At 43.3% G+C, this 17,592-nt stretch overlaps 1 protein-coding gene across 11 annotated transcripts in view; it reads right to left on the reverse strand.

The window, feature by feature from the left end:
• Positions 1–5,341: 5,341 nt before the first annotated feature.
• Positions 5,342–17,592, reverse strand: part of ARPP21 (cAMP regulated phosphoprotein 21) — a 264,546-nt gene continuing 252,295 nt past the window's right edge. For all 11 annotated transcript variants that reach the window (XM_077304025.1, XM_077304032.1, XM_077304024.1 and 8 more), the window contains 2 exons: positions 13,137–13,288; positions 5,342–6,134 (listed from right to left, as the gene is read on the reverse strand). In XM_077304025.1, coding sequence (XP_077160140.1) covers positions 5,877–6,134; positions 13,137–13,288 — 410 coding nt within the window. In that variant the 3' untranslated portion in view covers positions 5,342–5,876. The remainder of the gene's footprint in view (positions 6,135–13,136; positions 13,289–17,592) is intronic.

Raw genomic sequence — 17,592 nt, forward strand, 5'->3', positions numbered from 1 at the left:
GGGGAAAAGATCTTGGGTAGTACTGGATAAACTCAATAAAAGGTAGGGATTATTAAGAAAGGGACTGGGAATTAAATGGTCGATGTTGCAATGCCTTTGTTTAGATTGATGGTACAGCTCTTTTACCACTATACCATGCTGGCTTTCTACCCATAGTTTAATGAAGAATCATTTTTTTCTCCCAGTCAGGTTTAGTTTCAGGTTGGGAGCAACTTTACTGGAATCAGTCAAGCACAGTAAAAACAAAACAAAACAAAACAAAACACAGGCATGTGAAGACTTTGTTTCAATCATGTTGTCCACGCAGCATAATTTGTTGAAAAATCAAAGACCCACTGCCCTTGAGGCTCCTAGGATCGGAGGAAACACATATAGGCCAACCTCAACCTGTTTGTATATTGTGCAGGTGAGACTTTTAGTTGCCTACAGAATGAAATGGTTTCTCCTGCCTGACCGTTGTGCACTGGAGGTTTCATGCTGGGCTGCAGGCTGGAGTTTTAGTTGTGGCAGGTTGCCCCATCTCTTCCTGCACCCGCACAGGGGAGCATTTGGCCTGCGCCTCATCTGCTCCCAATTTGTGCTCCTGCACGGGAGCTGGGGCAGTTAAGTTCCCAGTGCATAAACGGTCCCTGTTTGGAGATTGCTTGGAAGGACAGATTCGGTGAGAGTTCACTTGAGAATTTCATCCCCGTTGGGTAGAGAACAAAAAGATTTCAGGCAGAAATGCATTTCCCATATGAATGAAAGGATGGAAGGAAATCTAAAACGAAGAAGCTAAACAGGAGTAAGAAATCTTGTTTTTTTTAAATTTAAAAATAAAGAATCAAATGACCCAGCCACAACAGGAATGAAACATTCTGCACCAGCGTTCGCAGGCAGGGGCTCATGGGAATGGTAGTCCATGGACATCTGGAGGGCTGCAGTTTGACTACCCCTGCTTTAGTGCTATTCAGAAATAGTTCGCTCTCACCCCAAGTACTAAAAACCATCGCAGGTTCGGCTCATTTTATGAGCACAGCAATTTACAACAGTTTTCAAAATAATGCAAATTTGGGTCACTTTAGAGCTGGCCTGTTATTTTGAAGGGAAGAGCCGTGTTTGTGAGGAACTTTCTAAAGTGGGTCTCAGGAGGCCTATTTCCTCAAATCCAATGTAGATTCTTTATAAGCTGTTAGCTTGGTTTTCAGAGGGCCTGTGGTTTTTATGGCTATTTTATTGTCCTATTGCAGAGGTCTTTATGCTGCCTTTGCAGTTTTGAAGAGGCCATTTCACCCTAGCTTTTTAATTCCCCCGAGCTGCTCTTATTTTCACTGACATGTGCAATTTGTTACCTTGAGCCAGAGGGAAGGAGGCTTCAGACTTAGAAATACAGTGGCCTTGGGTATAACCAGTAGGAAAACATTCCATAAATCTGCAGCAATTTGTGTTTAGGAAAAACCCCGACTATTAAAAAGAATGTTGTTAATAATTCCTTGAACACAAATTTGGGCATCATATTTGACGGCCAGCTGAGATCCAAACTATATAGATGTTCTATGCAAACACGTCAGTGGTTGGTTTTTTCTATAGGGAAACCTGCATTGGAAGGGAGTGATTCTGAGCAGCAAAACAATAGGGTGTGAGTGCTTAACCCTTTCCCTATTCACTGTTCCTTATCTAAAAATAATCATTATGTGGTTCCCCCTCCACTACCATGCCTGTTGGTTGTGGGTTTGCAAGACAAGCAAACGAACAAAACCCTTGACTTGAACACCTGCATGGAGAAAATTTCCCAGAGGAGTGATTTGAAACAGGGACTTAGCACTCTCTGTATGTCTAGCTTTTCCACACCCACCACTTCCCCAAGTCACACTCCCTGCTCCCCCCCCCTTCTTGCTGAAAGGAAAAGCCCCTTGGGGGATGATCACTTGAAACACAACCAGGGGACAAGGAAGGACTTAAGGACCTCTGCCATTTTTCTGTTTTCCACTCCCCCCCCCCCCGCTTTGGAAGCTAATCACTTTATTCCAGCATTCGCTGGCAGGGGCTCCTGGGAATTGTAGTCCATGGACATCTGGAGGGCCGCAGTTTGACTACCCCTGCTTTATTCATTCTGAATAGAGGATAGGAGCAATGCCATGACCCTGTGTATCCTCTTGGCCATTGTAGACCCTTTATAGCCTCTCCCAAACGCCACACTTTGGATAGACATGAACCTTCTGTGAAAACTGACCGCCCCCATTTTGAAGCAAGTCTAGCTTAAATACTGTCACACGTATTTAATGGGTGGGACGGGACCCTGAAGCAAATCCCATTATTACCAGTAGTATAAAGCAATACTTACTGCTTCTCGAAACTGACTTTACTATCGAGTTCATTATAAACTAAAATAAAAAGGCCCATTTAAGAGCTCTCTTGTCTGCTACAATCTAGAGGACATTTTTTAAATGCAGGAAACATTTTAAGAATTCATACAAATAATACCATCAAGACTATCGGAGGCCTGACAATGACTAGAACATAAATTCTTTTTGCACGTATGTGTCCAATCCTCCTTCCAAGGATTCAGATTGGCACTGTAGTCTGAGAATATTGATTTCAGATTTCTTTTTGTGTATAGTTAAGGAACTCAGAAGGGATTTTCTGATGAGAAATCCCTGTGCATTGTAGAAGATTCTATGACATGATCTAGGGTGGCCAGTCTGTTCACAGAGAAAATGGCCAGGCCTATTTGAGCCTCATAGATTTTCCAAGACCCAGCTTGGTGTAGTGGTTAGGAGTGTGGACTTCTAATCTGGTGAGCCAGGTTGGATTCCGTGCTCCCCCACATGCACCCAGCTAGGTGACCTTGGGCTCACCACAGCACTAATAAAGCTCTTCTGACCAAGCAGTTCTGTCAGAAGCTCTCTCAGCCTCACCTGCCTCACAGGGTGTCTGTTGTGGAGAGAGAAAAGGGAAGGCAATTATAAGCTGCTTTGAGTCTCCTTCTGGTAGAGAAAAGCAACATATAAGAACCAAATCTTCTATTTCTTCACATGGTCTGAGTGTATGGCAGGGGTCCCCAACCTTTTTGAGCTCATTAATACCTTGAATTCTGATACAGCATGATGGCACAGTTGCAAAATGACCACCTCATCTTACTTCAGTCACCCACTGACGATCCTTGTGTCGTGGTGGCTGTCAAAACCAGGTATTCCAAGCTTTTGCCATTTGTTGCTTTCTCTTTGCTTTTTACAGTTGATAGTCTTGTGAATGTAGTTGTTTGAGGGTATTGTAGTTAGCCCCAGGAATTCTGGGGGTGCCATCTGGATAGTTTCCTGCCCAAATGGGTATGCAGAGGAAGCTGGGTCAGTGGAGGTTAAGACAGAACAATGGTTCCTAGGTGTTCAATCTTAGCAAGGATTTAGAGATGTTGACATCATTCTATGTTCAATAAAGCTGGGTCAGTGGAGGTTAAGACAGAACAATGGTTCCTAGGTGTTCAATCTTAGCAAGGATTTAGAGATGTTGACATCATTCTATGTTCAATAAAGAGACTTTCTTCAATGAAGTCAGTTTATTGGAAGCAATTGGCTGGACTCTCACACTGCCAAAGTAACATTTTAAAAAATCTGCACAAATTTCCAACAACCAATAAGGGCCTTATTGGCCTAACCTACTTTCCAAGATATTTAGAGGGTGACAGGAAAAGTAGGTATCTTGGTGCCCATGGACAACATAGTGGAGATTCTGGAATATGCTCTTGAGTGGTTCCCTATGGCTAATCTTCTCATTGAGGAAGTCCACCGACCTTCTGAGAAACCTCTGGTTTCTCCAGAACATCCTACCCAACTGGTTTGTGGTGAAATCTGCAGCATCCTTACTCACAATTAGTTGCTTCTGTGTTATGTGCTTTCAAGTGGTCTCCCACAGTAGCTATTGACATGTGCATGGTTGGTTATAATCAGTCCTAACTGGCCATCTGGTAATACTGAAGGGAAAATGATATTGTAGCATTTGCTAAAGATACACCTGCCTGGAATGTCCCGGTACTGTACTAAGCCTAAGGCTTAGGACACATGCTCCATATTGAAGAGTTATATTTGCCAGGGAGTAGTTGACCACTTTGTTCTTTGAAAGAGAGAGATCTATGCCATACACATCGCTTTGGCATTTTCACATGGAAGCAAGGTGCTGAGTGCTTTCTCTCCAAGATTGACACTGCCGTGAGAAAGCCTTGCATTCAGTTTCACTGCCTCTTCAGGCAGAAGTCTGCCTCCAGAGTCCACCAGGAACTATCTTTGAAGACTAGCCTTTCAAAATTAATTACAGAAAACATCTGTGTGTCTTTTAACACCCTCGACAGTGCATTTTTTATCATTGGAGGAACAACAGAGCTGTGATTGACTATTGGGAAGGAGACAAGAAGGCATAAATGAAGCTGTCTTACACCAAAATTTGTCCAACCAGCTCAGTTTTGTCTACTTTGACTGGAATCAACTAAGATGGGGGGATAGGGATGGATAGAACCTGAATGCTAGAATTTTCAGCATTAGTGACTGGAAGCCTTCTGATGTGATCCTCTGCTTTATGAGAGGAAAGGGGGATTTAGAGCTATTAAAATACATTTGAAATAAAGAGTCTGATGCCTTGTTGTTTTCTTTCATGTTCCTAGGTAAAGGGAGGTGGAAACGGCAGTGAGGGAAGAGTGCCTCAGAAGTTATGTGCCAGAAGGGATGCTGGACAGACAGAACTATAAGCCATTTTCCCAACAGTCTTTTCCCCCCAATGCTCTTTTCTGTGTACTTTGTCCACCTCTGGCCAATCACTGCAAGGGAAGAGAAAAGCTCTAATTTGTTCCCACACCAGTGTTCATACTTTCCTGTGCCTGAGCTGCAAAGGAGAATTTTAGTGGCTTTTAAATGCAGCTATAGGATTAACTAATATGGTAGGCTTTAAATCCAGTATTCAAGTTTCTTACAATGACAACAAAACAAAACAAAAGTCTGAGTACAATCCTAGAAGACAGTAGCCCATTCTTACAATATGAGATCAATTAACCAGTGATTCCATGGACTTGAGTCTTGGACCTTCTGGATACAAAACAAGTTACCCTACTAGTGGACAGCAGGCCCTCTTTAAATTATTTATCGTACAGTGTGTGTGTTATATAGCCAGGTCATCCAAACATTGTCTGTCTGCCAGGCCAGAGATGTTCGGAGGTGATTTGCCATATTCCTTGGAGGTTGCCCTTCCAAGTGCTGGTCAGGGCCAACCAGCTGTAGCTTCTGAGATCTGATGGGATTAGGCTTGCCTGGGCTACCCCTCTCAGGGCACTCCAAATGAAAAGAGTCCTGAAAGAATGAAGAGGCCAAACAGATACTAGAAAGCTGACCTTTCTGCATGAGGTCAAGTAACTTTATTGTGATTTAACACTACAATACAGTAGATATCCATAAAAAAACTCTATTGTGTATATAAATTATTCATTCCATTCATCAGGTTTTTAAAATGTCCATGACAACTTTGGTACGATGTGGTTTTATTATATTTTTAAATACCTTTAGCTTCACAAACTCAACACAAAGTACAAAACTAATCTGAATCAGGGGTATTATAATCTACACAGTTTTGTTCAGTGGTAGGAAAAAATCTTACCTCAATGATTTCATGTCACTAGCTAAGCTATAAAGGCATACCTAGCGGACATGACAAAAAATATGCACCATTAACCAGCAAACAACTTATTATGTTTTGTTGTCTTTGTTTACATTATTTCCAGCAGTGAGGTCGCCCATTATGCCCATTAACCAATCACACATATTGTGTTCCTCTTTTCAGTTGAAGGCCATGAGATCGTTGTCGTTAAAAAAGAATGCACGGCTATCTTTAGTTGTTGGTACCATAAATTCACAGTTTCAGTACTTGACTTGCCATCCGCTATTGTTCATAGACACACAGTTTGTCCTGCAGTTGGCAGAGATAACTGGAACGTTATTAGAGGGACAATGTGGGGCAATCAACCGGAGATTGTTCTGTGGGGAAGGAGGGATGACATTACAGTAAACGGGCATTCCGGTGGCTGTAAGTGTTCCTTGACCTGATTGATTAGGTAGCATGATTGGCTGTTGATACGACTGTTGTGGCAGTCCTTGAGAACCCTGGGTCATTGGCACCTGGAGGAGAGTACACAAGGACACAGTTAAAAGAATCAAGTAAATATGAAGGTCCTGAAATTCTTTTCTTTCTTGGTTATTGTGCTGGACCGTGCATGTTACTGACCTATCTACACTGTAGTTCAACTTTTTAAATTTTGTTAAATAGTTATTGAGTGATTGTTTTTGTTGTTGTTAGGCGCGAAGTTGTTTCTGACCCATTGCGGTCCTATGGACAATTATATGTGTTGGAAAACAACTCTCTATGCGATGTCTCCTGATTTGTGGGGCTGTAAATAGGAATTCTCTTACCATAGAGTTAGTGAGATAGACAGGGATACTGACCACTCAACTTTGATATCACTGACCTGTCCCTAGAGGATAATTTCCTGTTTCCCCAATCTCCTCTCTCTTCTCCATCTCTCCAGCCTACAACATGATGGAAGGGAGATGCCTCAAGCATCTCTCTCCATCCAGCTCTTTAGATTAGACTAGGAACCTTATCTTTACCTCTAAGTATGTAGTATTAAGTTCTTTATTAAATAGTTAAGTATGACGTTTGTGAACGTGTCTTTCTTTGTTTCTTGTTTTCTCTGACCCACATGCACTCTGCTTGCATGCTGCGCTAATTGCCATACTAAGGCACTCTGCTAACTTTCAGGATATTAATACTTTACCAATGCTTAATATCCCTCAATATGACCATATTTGATTCAAATGGGTAGTTGTGTTGGTCTGAAGTAGCACAATAAAATCAGAGTCCAGTAGCACCTTTAAGACCAACAAAGTTATAAAAGTGGAGAGGAGCATGTATCTGTTCTAGTGTTATTCTCAACCACATAATCAGAATTACTTTGTAATACTTCAGACTCATTCTTCCACAGGTAAGCGGGACCTTTGAAACACAGAGCAATCAGAGAATTAAACTGGGACTACTTCTAGAATTTCAATACTAAATAATAGCAGAGTTTCTATGAAGAAAGTCTTGATCTCTTCAGTTTGCTATTGGATGTGCAGGCCAACGGGAGGAACAGCATGGGAAAACCTGCTTATGTCTTTCCCCTCACTCACATACAATCGAAAATAAAAAAAGGAGGGCTGAAAATTATCTCCCTCAAGGGCAGAGTCTGCACTGACTTTGTTTATTCCATTGTCAATCCTGTTGAATTCAGATCGATTTGTACTCGTGTCTTCCTCTTCCCCCCCTCCCCATTGAAACAGAAAAGTGTTCTGCATGTGGTTAGGGTAGTTCAGAAGGGGGGGGGGAGCCAAGCACAGCCTCTTTCTTTTCTTGAAGGGGGGGGGAGAGGATCGAAGAAGGCAGAGGAGGGAGAAAAAAATCCAAGACCAACAGATGTTGAGAGAAATTAGGGGCTTCTCCTTTAAGGCAAGCTTGTCACATGAGCAGCTTTGGCCAATCAGGGGTTCTCTACCACGGAGCAGAGCCCAGATTCAAAACAGCCTGCTTTCTCAACCCGAATTTTAAGATATTGAGGGTTAAAAGCACTCTACGATATTGCACGATAAAGGTAGGGTCACTCCGGATCAATTCTACTTGTTGCAGAAGGAAAATTTAAATGGCTGAAAATCAAAACAGAAATCCCATTCTGTATCGATGTCAGGGACTGAATCGACCTGGGATTGGAATAAAAACTCTGTGCAGTTTACACCCAGAAGGGCTATTTTATCAGATAGGAAGCACTTTGGTATCTCCCAGTCAAATGTTGAATTAAATAGTGCAATTGCAGGCATATTTCTAAAGCTAGCTGATAAGTGTTTCTAAAGGGAGCAGATGAGCCATGCAAATAAGCATTTTGGCATTAAAACCACTAGCCAAGTAAGTTTGGTGGATGCATTGTTTCAAAACAACCTTTGGTTTATTGGGCTTGGCGATCTGAGTCTTCATAAGATGCTTTAGTTCCCTGTTTATTTCAGAAAAGTTAAATCAATAGTGAAAAAAGTTCATAACTGAATGGCAGCTTGGCTTTTTCTGACAAGCAATTGTTTGTGAAGCTATTTAGAGAGATTGTTTCATATTCCTAAAGCTTACTGCAATGATTTTATGAACTAAATTTTATCTACAACATATTCATTTTGTATATACACTGGTGCCATTTAGAAGAAGAAGAGGAAGAAGAAGAAGAAGAAGAAGAAGAAGAAGAAGAAGAAGAGTTAGTTCTTATATGCTGCTTTTCTCTACTCGAAGGAGGCTCAAGGCAGCTTACAGTCACCTTCCCATTCCTCTTCCCACAACAGACACACTGTGAGGTGGGTGAGGTTGAGAGAGCCCTGATATCATTGCTCGGTCAGAACAGCTTTATCAGTGCCGTGGCGAGCCCAAGGTCACCCAGCTGGCTGCATGTGGGGGAGCGCAGAATCAAACCCGGCATGCCAGATTAGAAATCCGCACTCCTAACCACAACACCAAGCTGGCTCTTAAAATGGTATTTTGTGAAGGTGGGGGTGGGGGTGGGGAGCAGGGACATACTGACTGATTCTAATTTATCACTCAACTGTATTAAAACGTGATAATACCCCCACCACCCATATTCAGCTCTACATGACCAACTCAGTCAATTTAGTGCCCTGCCTGAGGAAACTCCAGACTAGGGATTAGATCCAGTCTGCTTTTTCACTCAGCCTCACCTAATTCCACTCCATAGTACAGCCTCCACATCACGTGGCTTTTGCCAGAGGTGGGCAAAGTGCGGCCCTCCAGATGTCTATGGAATAAAATTCCCATGAGCCCCTGCCAGCATCTGCTGGCAGCCGCTCATGGGAATTGTAGTCCATGGATGTCTGGAGGGCCGCACTTTGCCCACCCCGGGCTTTTGTGCATGCAAGTCTCTACACAGCCTCTTTGGATAGTAAGATGGTGACAAGGGGATGAGATTTCGCCATGTAAAATTCCATCTCTGTGATTTTGGATCTTCTGTTTTCAACTCAGTGAATACCAAGGGGCAGCCACTGGTGAGAGTAGCCCTCCCTGCATAGACCTTGGAACTCAAGGCCACAAACATCAAACAGCCCTGCTGATTAATTTACTGTAAGGGCTGGGGTGGGAAAGTTTTGCTCATCTTTCAGAACACTGTCTCCAGACAGGTTCTTGATCGGTTGAAGGAAGCCAGTATATCAGTAGCCTATGTTTCCTTTAAATGTGGGTTGTCCTCATAGGTCTTACTCATAGGATCATAGAGCTGGAAGGGACCTTCTGGGAAATGAAGTTGCCAGCAAGACGAGTCAAGAATTTATTGGAATTATCATTTTTAGCAGAGTTGATCTTCCAACAGATATCTGGGCAACTGAAATCACCCATGGCCACTGTGTCCTGCCTCTTTGAGAACTTTGTAATCTGGTCTAGGAGTATGACATCCCTCACTCACTTTCTTATCTATGTTTTTTGTCTCTGCTGTATTACCTTACCATTATTGGTGTTCTGGATTATACTGCTTCAATCTAAATTGTGTCTGTTGGTGCTTGAAGAACTTAGTATCTGTGCTGTAAGAACCTTCAGTTCATGCATCTAGGAAATTGGTTTTTATTTGCTTTGAACCCTCACAATGTTTTAACACCTTTTTAAAAGGAAGTTTTTTAAAAAGAAGGCTTTGTAGTTTTTTGTTGCTGTGTGGTGACTGGTCCTAATCCAGTTAAGTTACCAAAAAGGGTCTTGTTCCAGGATCTCAGTCTGAAGATGGGGGAACAGAACAGGGCCACCTTGACAGATGGAATGCACCTTTTCTTTGTTGCTGGCAGAAAAGCCAATCAGTTCAAACACCTCTTTGGAATGTTACCCTTCTAGCTCACAGTCAAATCCCCAATTCATGGTGCATCGTTAATTCCTCTTGAGAGAGATGTGGGGGAAGGGACACGTGACTGCATGCTGCAGAGAGCCTCCTTCGCAAACAGCTGGCACAGAAGGAATGAGGGATACTGCAAGGCGCCTTGCAGAATGGCCTCCTACTCCCTTTTCCCCAATAGGAAAATAGTATAGATTGTAGGGAAGCTCAAAGGATTATAACTGCCCACACATGCAAGCTTTACCAGAGGAAAATGAGTCTCTCCTCCTGGCAAACAACACCCACATCCAGACCTCATGGAGGAGACTGGGAGGAGAGATAGAATTTTTTTTTTCTGGGAATGCAAAGGGAATGCTTATCTAGCCCACATCCTTGCATAAAGCCCTAGAGATGGGTTTGAAACAACAGTGGGCAGAAATGAGTTCAGTGTGGAGGACTCACTTCACATCCTGCCAGTGCAACCCTGAGGCTATCTTCCGAGGAATAAGGCCCACTGAGTAGCCCACTGAGTAGACTTTAGGAGATTGCACACAGTTAGAGGCCAGCCTCCAAGTTTACTTTGTTACAGGCATGCCCAAATGCAAGTTTTCTAAACTACGTTTCAGTCAAGCTGTGTATTAAGGGGAAAATAGCCCTTCCTGGCAACCAAGCCTTCCCTAACCTCTTTTCCACCTATATGCAATGGTTGTGGAAATTGTGTTTCACTGTATCGGAAGAAGTGTGCTTAAACACAAAAGCTTATACCTTGGCTAAAATGTTGTCGATCTTAAAGATGCCACTGGACTCAAACTTTGTTGTGAATAACCAATACAGAGATTCAAAATTCTTGTTTAAGAAGCTTATACTCAATTCATTCAGTACTCCAGGCAGTAGTCGGTGGCCTCAATCTGCGATCATGGTGGCAGAATCTCTTTGTTGTGTGTACCAAGGAGGTGAGGGGTTGGAAGCACTCCTGATGTCTGTATTCGACATGAGCAATTTGGTTCAGATAAGCCGAAAAGTACCCGAATCAATGCGGATTCATGTACTTTTGGGCTTGTATCTGAGTCAAACTGCCCTTCTCTGCACTTTAAATGGTCCAAATCAGCCATATCCGAATTGTGATTCGGTGATTTGGATAACAATCCAGCAATTTGGTGCCATTAAGATCTATGGCGCTGTTAAAATCAGTGGAAAATTTTGCCTTTGGATCTATTCCGTAGTGGGGGGTGGGTGTTTGAAGCAGAGGCACCATATTTGCAGAGTGGCTGCAGAAGCCTCTCCTCAAAAGAAACCCCAAGTTTCAAAAAAAGATTGGACAAAGGGTTACATGTGTAGTATGCATCTAAAGTAAAATGTAATTGGGGGGAAATACAGGACACAATTTCACTGCTGGTGATACCCCCCTCTCTGGCTATTGTTTTTTGGGATGGTGGTCAAAATGGTAACACAATGAAAACTACACACACACATACACCCAACAATGCTGTCTGGAAGAAGTGAATTGGCAGGGGTCATGTCTCTCTCTGTAATGCTTAGTTTCCAAAGTTACTATGGGAGTTATGGATGAGCAGGCATTTCACGATTCCACATTGTATGCTGAAGACAATTTGGGGATAATAATCCTCAAACAGTTACCTGTGGCTGCTTTACTACGTAAAGAGCCAGTTTGGTGTAGTGGTTAGGAGTGCGGACTTATAATCTGGCATGCCGGGTTCGATTCTGCACTCCCCCACATGCAACCAGCTGGGTGACCTTGGGCTCGCCACGGCACTGATAAAACTGTTCTGACCGGGCAGTGATATCAGGGTTCTCTCAGCCTCACCCACCCCACAGGGTGTCTGTTGTGGGGAGAGGATAGGGAAGGCGACTGTAAGCCGCTTTGAGCCTCCTTCGGGTAGAGAAAAGCGGCATAAAAGAACTAACTCTTCTTCTTCTTCTTCTTCTTCTTCTTCTTCTTCTTCTTCTTCTTCTTCTTCTTCTTCTAAAACATTGTAGCTAACAATTAAGGTATTCTGTATTTAGATCTAATGTGGGCATTGTGAGTGTGAAGGGCTGGCAAGGCAAGAGATGAACAGGGGATGGTTCTCTGTTGTCTGCCTCTTCCTAGCCACCCTGGACTTCTTTGGTGGTCTCCTACCCAAGTACTATCCAGGGCTGACCACGCGTCGCTTTGGAGGCTGGTTTAGCGTCAGCCGTCAAGGCCAGGTCACAGAGGGCATTCAGGTACCAGGATGTTCTTGTGACAAATCTACCCCAGTCATTTGGATTTGACAGAGAAGATTTTTTTTTTGTATGATAAAGGCACACTGCAGTCTTCTACTTCAGTTAGGCCTATTATTCTTCCTTTCTGGGGAGAAAAATGGAAGCAGGCCGTGGAATATGTGTTAGAACTTATCTGTTTCTATCAAGGGACAAATGGAAAAAGGAAACATTGGCCTGACTCATCACATTTTAGGACATTTCAATACAGATATGAAGTTAGGTAGTAAATCAAGACACTTTCTTTCCCGCTGACAGTAGACCCAATCTCCCACTGCTAGTTTTCTGTTTTCAGTACTTAATAGAGTCAGCTAGTTGGATGTGAGATTCCCATCTCTGAAGACAGTGTTAGATACCTCTACAATTGAATCACTGATACCTAGAGGAGGCAGTTTCAGAGTCTATCCCTGTTGGCCTGCAGTAGAAGAGCTAAATTCAAGTCCGGTATCACATTAGAGACCAAGGAGATTTTTTGGGGGTATTAGCTTTCAAAAGTCAAAGCTCTGTATCTGACAAAGCGAGCTTTGACTCTTGAAAACTCATCCCCTGAAAATCTTGTGGGTCTCTAAGGTGCTACTGGGCTTAAATCTAACTCTGGTAGAACAGATGGAATACTTCAAATAGCATTGTTCAAAGTGACTCCACAGGTAAGGATACTAATCAAATAAGTGAATGTTTGCTGTACTGATTTTGGTACAAAGGTAGGCTTATAAAAATGTAGAATGAATGAATCAAATAACATAAAGTAGAGGAGAGAAACAACACTTGGAATCAGTGGCGAGGTAATCATTCTACCAGTGTTTGGGGGAAAACATTTTGTCTCTTTTTAACTCCCCCCGCCCAATAAAAGGCACAGAAGGACATGTGAACCAGCATACAAGACTGAAAAATTGGTGGAAGGGTACATATCAGCTCAGCCTAGGTTTGTAGTGACATAACCATCGATGCCTGGTGACATGTAGAAGTCCAAATAGTTGCTTCGCACCTGATAAGACGACATGGCTGGATACTGAACCATCATGCCTTGCACCTGATTTCCCTGTTGATTATTCATCAGGTTCTGGCTTTGGGGAGGCTGTTGCATTCCGAGGAGTCCTTGGAACCCTTGTTGTTGATTGGTCAAGACAGACTGGTAACCTGGAAGCAAGAACAGATGGATATTTCAGACACAGAATGCTCAGGGAAGCCCAGACCTTGACAAAAGCATTCACACATGCACTCCTTCTGAGGTTTTGTAGCTGCCGGGTCAATTAAAAGAAAACTATACGTGAGGGAAAATATCATTTGCTGAAGGTAGCTCAGCAACAAGGATCCTTTAACATACTTTCCCCCCTGTTTGGGGGTCTTTCTTACACATAGAGCAGGGGTAGTCAAACTGCGGCCTTCCAGATGTCCATGGACTACAATTCATAGAATAGAATCATAGAATCATAGAGTTGGAAGGGGCCTTACAGGCCATCTAGTCCAACCCCCTGCTCAACGCAGGATCAGCCCTAAGCATCCTAAAGCATCCAAGAAAAGTGTGCATCCAACCTTTGCTTGAAGACTGCCAGTGAGGGGGAGCTCACCACCTCCTTAGGCAGCCTATTCCACTGCTGAACTACTCTGACTGTGAAAATTTTTTTCCTGATATCTAGCCTATATCGTTGTACTTGAAGTTTAAACCCATTACTGCGTGTCCTCTCCTCTGCAGCCAACAGAAACAGCATCCTGCCCTCCTCCAAGTGACAACCTTTCAAATACTTAAAGAGGGCTATCATGTCCCCTCTCAACCTCCTTTTCTCCAGGCTGAACATTCCCAAGTCCCTCAACCTATCTTCATAGGGCTTGGTCCCTTGGCCCCAGATCATCTTCGTCGCTCTCCTCTGTACACTTTCAATTTTATCTACGTCTTTCTTGAAGTGAGGCCTCCAGAACTGCACACAGTACTCCAGGTGTGGTCTGACCAGTGCGTTCGCTGGCAGGGGATCGTGGGGATTGTAGTCCATGGACGTCTGGAAGGCCACAGTTTGACTACCCCTGACATAGAGTAAGAATGAATAAACTTGTCCTGGCTGTGTTTTTCGCTGTGCATGTTTCACTGCACGCTGGCTTTAATTTGTTCCTTATGATGTTTTCGTCCTTGTAGGTTGTGCTGTTTTGTTAGCCACCTTGAGCTTACTGAGACAAGGTGAGGCATAAATATTTTAAATAAAATAAAAGCACCGGGGAAATAAAATGATTAAGAAAGGAAAGGAAATGGTTAGGCACAGAACTATTTGAACAGGTGCAGTGCAATCTCTGTGTGCCTTTCGGTGGAAGCTGTCAATCAAGATAGGTGATTGTTGGTGGGGAGGGGGAATCTATCTTAAAATATCAATCAGAAAGAGATTTTTTAATATGAAGTAGCCCAGTGTTCCTGTCCACACGGACTATACATTTCTTCCCATGTACAAGACTTCGGAAGAAAATTATTAGCTCTCCGTGGATTGACATTTCCAGTGATGTTGTTTGCTTTCTATTTCCTTGCACAATGGAGAGGTACCTTGCTGATGATTTCAGAGTCATGAGGTATATTGATCAACACACTACTCATGAATACAAATTGAGCCTCCATGGCACTCATACGCTTTTGCATAGACGTAACACCAGGACATGCTTGCTGGAGGAATGCTTATTTGTGTGAAGCATGCTTATGGTCTCATTGTCACCAAGAATCTGATAGCCTGGTGCTACATGTAATTGAATTAAAAGAAAGACCCTACCAGATATTAAAGGAAAAATAGTATTTATGTGAAAATAGCTTCACATTTATGCCGTATTGGGCTCTATGGTTGATTTGTGTTTTACACAGTTTCATATTCCTCAGTTGTTGGGCATTTTACTCAGACCTCTTGTATTTATAATGGTAATAACATTAAATGTATATAGAAAATGTAGTCATGTAGGAGATAAGGACAGTGGATTCTTAAGATAAACATTTTCCAGCTTTTGAAAATCAAAGATGGCTTCGTCAATACCTGATAAAGTGACTTCGACTTTTACCAGCTTTTATCAACTTTTTTACCGTTGAGAACCCCCTGAAACTTTCTTCAGGCTTTTAGAAACCCCAGTAGTGGCACAACGGTGCAAAATATGGTTGGGAAACATAGCTATGTACACACACACCTGGGGCCCCACCCCTTCCCACCCCTCCAGGCCCATCATTGGCCATTTTGAGAGGGGAAGTTGGGTCAACATGACTTTGGTCATATCACCTGATAAATGTTTAACAAATTTAAAATACATAAAAATTAGGAAACCCTTCCAGGGCCATCAAGAAACCCTAAGGTTGAATGAACCCCTGGTTGAGAAAGCCTGGTTTATACCCTGGCAAAATTTGTTGGTCTTGAAGGAGTGACTGGGTTTGAATTTTGCTCTACCACACACATCTGACATTAAATATATATTTGTTTTCTATGAATGGCAAGTGAATATTTGTTTCCAAAGATCAGCAAAATTTCTTCCTGCACATAAACTAGGGGTCTCACAATTTTTTGCTGGTCCCACCCATCAGGCTGGTCACACCCTCAATTTGATCTTTGTCGCAGGTGTAACGGTAGATCTGGTGGCAAATAACATTGTTCCATGCTCAGACCACCATGCCCGAAGGCTCGATTTAGGATACCACCCCCAACCTGTTTGGGTGACGGATGCATTCTAGTCCGCTCATGGAGACTTATAGATTCTGAGAGATTCCTGAATGCTCTGCAGGACCCAATGCCCTCTGGCATCTTGCTGACGGCCCTGGTGAAGGACTGGCAGTCCTGCCTCATGGCTGCCATCAACAAGATTGCTCCTCGGCACCCTCTCCACCTTCGTCTCAAACAGACAACTTGGTATACCCAGGAGCTTCAGGAGAGGAAGAAGGAAGCATGAGGGCTAGAGCAGGTGTGGAGGAAGACTCACGACAAGGTGGCAAGTACATCTCATTGCACGCTTATGAAGGTGTATGAAAATGCAGTGAAAGCAGTAAAACTAGATTATAACACCTTGGAAATCGTGTCCGCAAGCTCTCACCCGGCACAATTGTTTAGAGTAATTGGGTCACTTACCGCTCTTGAGGTAGGGCACACAATGATAAGGGAATTGGATTTGAGCTGTGAGGCTTTATCAAGCTATTTTGCGGACAAAGTTCTATTGCTCCACCACGACCTACCTGCCATAATTGTAACAGTTTGAAAACTGGAAGCTCCATGGCCGTCGTGGAGGTTAGTGTTTGATGGCTTCAGATGGCTCTCATTAACTGAAGCGGACAAGTTGCTAGGGTCAGTGAAGGCAACCACTTGCCCCTTGGACCCCTGTCCTTCTTGGTTGCTCAAATTGGGTGACCAGTGGATAGGAGGCCCCGAGGAAAATTGTCAACCTCTCCTTCACATCTGGAGTTTCCCAAAGGGCTTAAGGAGGCAGTGGTATGCCTTCTACTGAAAAACCATCACTGTACCCGCGGGACCCTGCCATCTACCGCCCGGTCTCACATCTTGTGTTTCTGGGTAAGGTAGTAAAGTGGGCTGTGGCAGAACAGCTCTTAGCATTCTTGAAGGAAACTTCGGCCCTTGACCCATACCAGTCAGGCTTGCATCCTGGCCACAGGGTGAAGACCATGTTGGTCGCCTTGACAGATGATATCCGCCTGGATCAGGGTGGCTTGGCTATTCTCATGCTTTTAGACTTCTCAGCTGCATTTGATGTGGTCGACGATGAGTTATTGGCCCACCACCATGCTGGGACCGGGATTAAGGGGACTGCGCTGCAATGGCTGGTCTCGTTTCTTCGGAACCAGACACAGAGGGTTGAAGTGGAGGATGAGATGTCGGACCCCTGTGGGCTGCCATGTGGGGTGCCACAGAGGGCGATACTATCCCCTATACTTTTTAACATGTCTATTAGATCTGGCTCCTCACTTCCAGGGGAAGAAGGCTTACCCTCTGGCTGAATGGGGGGAGGAAACAGGTACTAGAGAAGATTGGGTAAGAGGTTGTCATCTATTCTGTGTATTTTTTGTAAGGGGTGTTTTATTGGGTTTTATTGTATTTTTTACTGTTTTTATCTTTTGTAAATCGCTGCAAGTCTACTGGAAGAGCAGCAGAATATTAAAAAAATAAAATAAAATAAAATAATATCTTCCCAAGTCAGATCTAGTCTGATCTCTTTGTAGAAGCTAAAATAACCAAACTGAGGCAATTGTACTTTGGTTACATTATGTCTCTCTACAAAAGTCACTGATGCTAGAAGAGGTAGCAGGAAAAAAAAGACCCAGCATGAAATGAATTGACTCAATCAAGGAAGCCATGGCCCTCAGTTTCCAAGAACTGAGCAAGGTTGTTAATGATGGGATGTCATTAATTCACACAGATGCCAAACGTCAAAAGTAACTTGATGGCACCTAACACACACACACCTTGGTCGTTCATCATTTTTCA

The sequence above is a fragment of the Paroedura picta genome, chromosome 11 (assembly GCF_049243985.1).
Source record: "Paroedura picta isolate Pp20150507F chromosome 11, Ppicta_v3.0, whole genome shotgun sequence".
Classification (NCBI taxonomy): Eukaryota; Metazoa; Chordata; class Lepidosauria; order Squamata; family Gekkonidae; genus Paroedura; species Paroedura picta.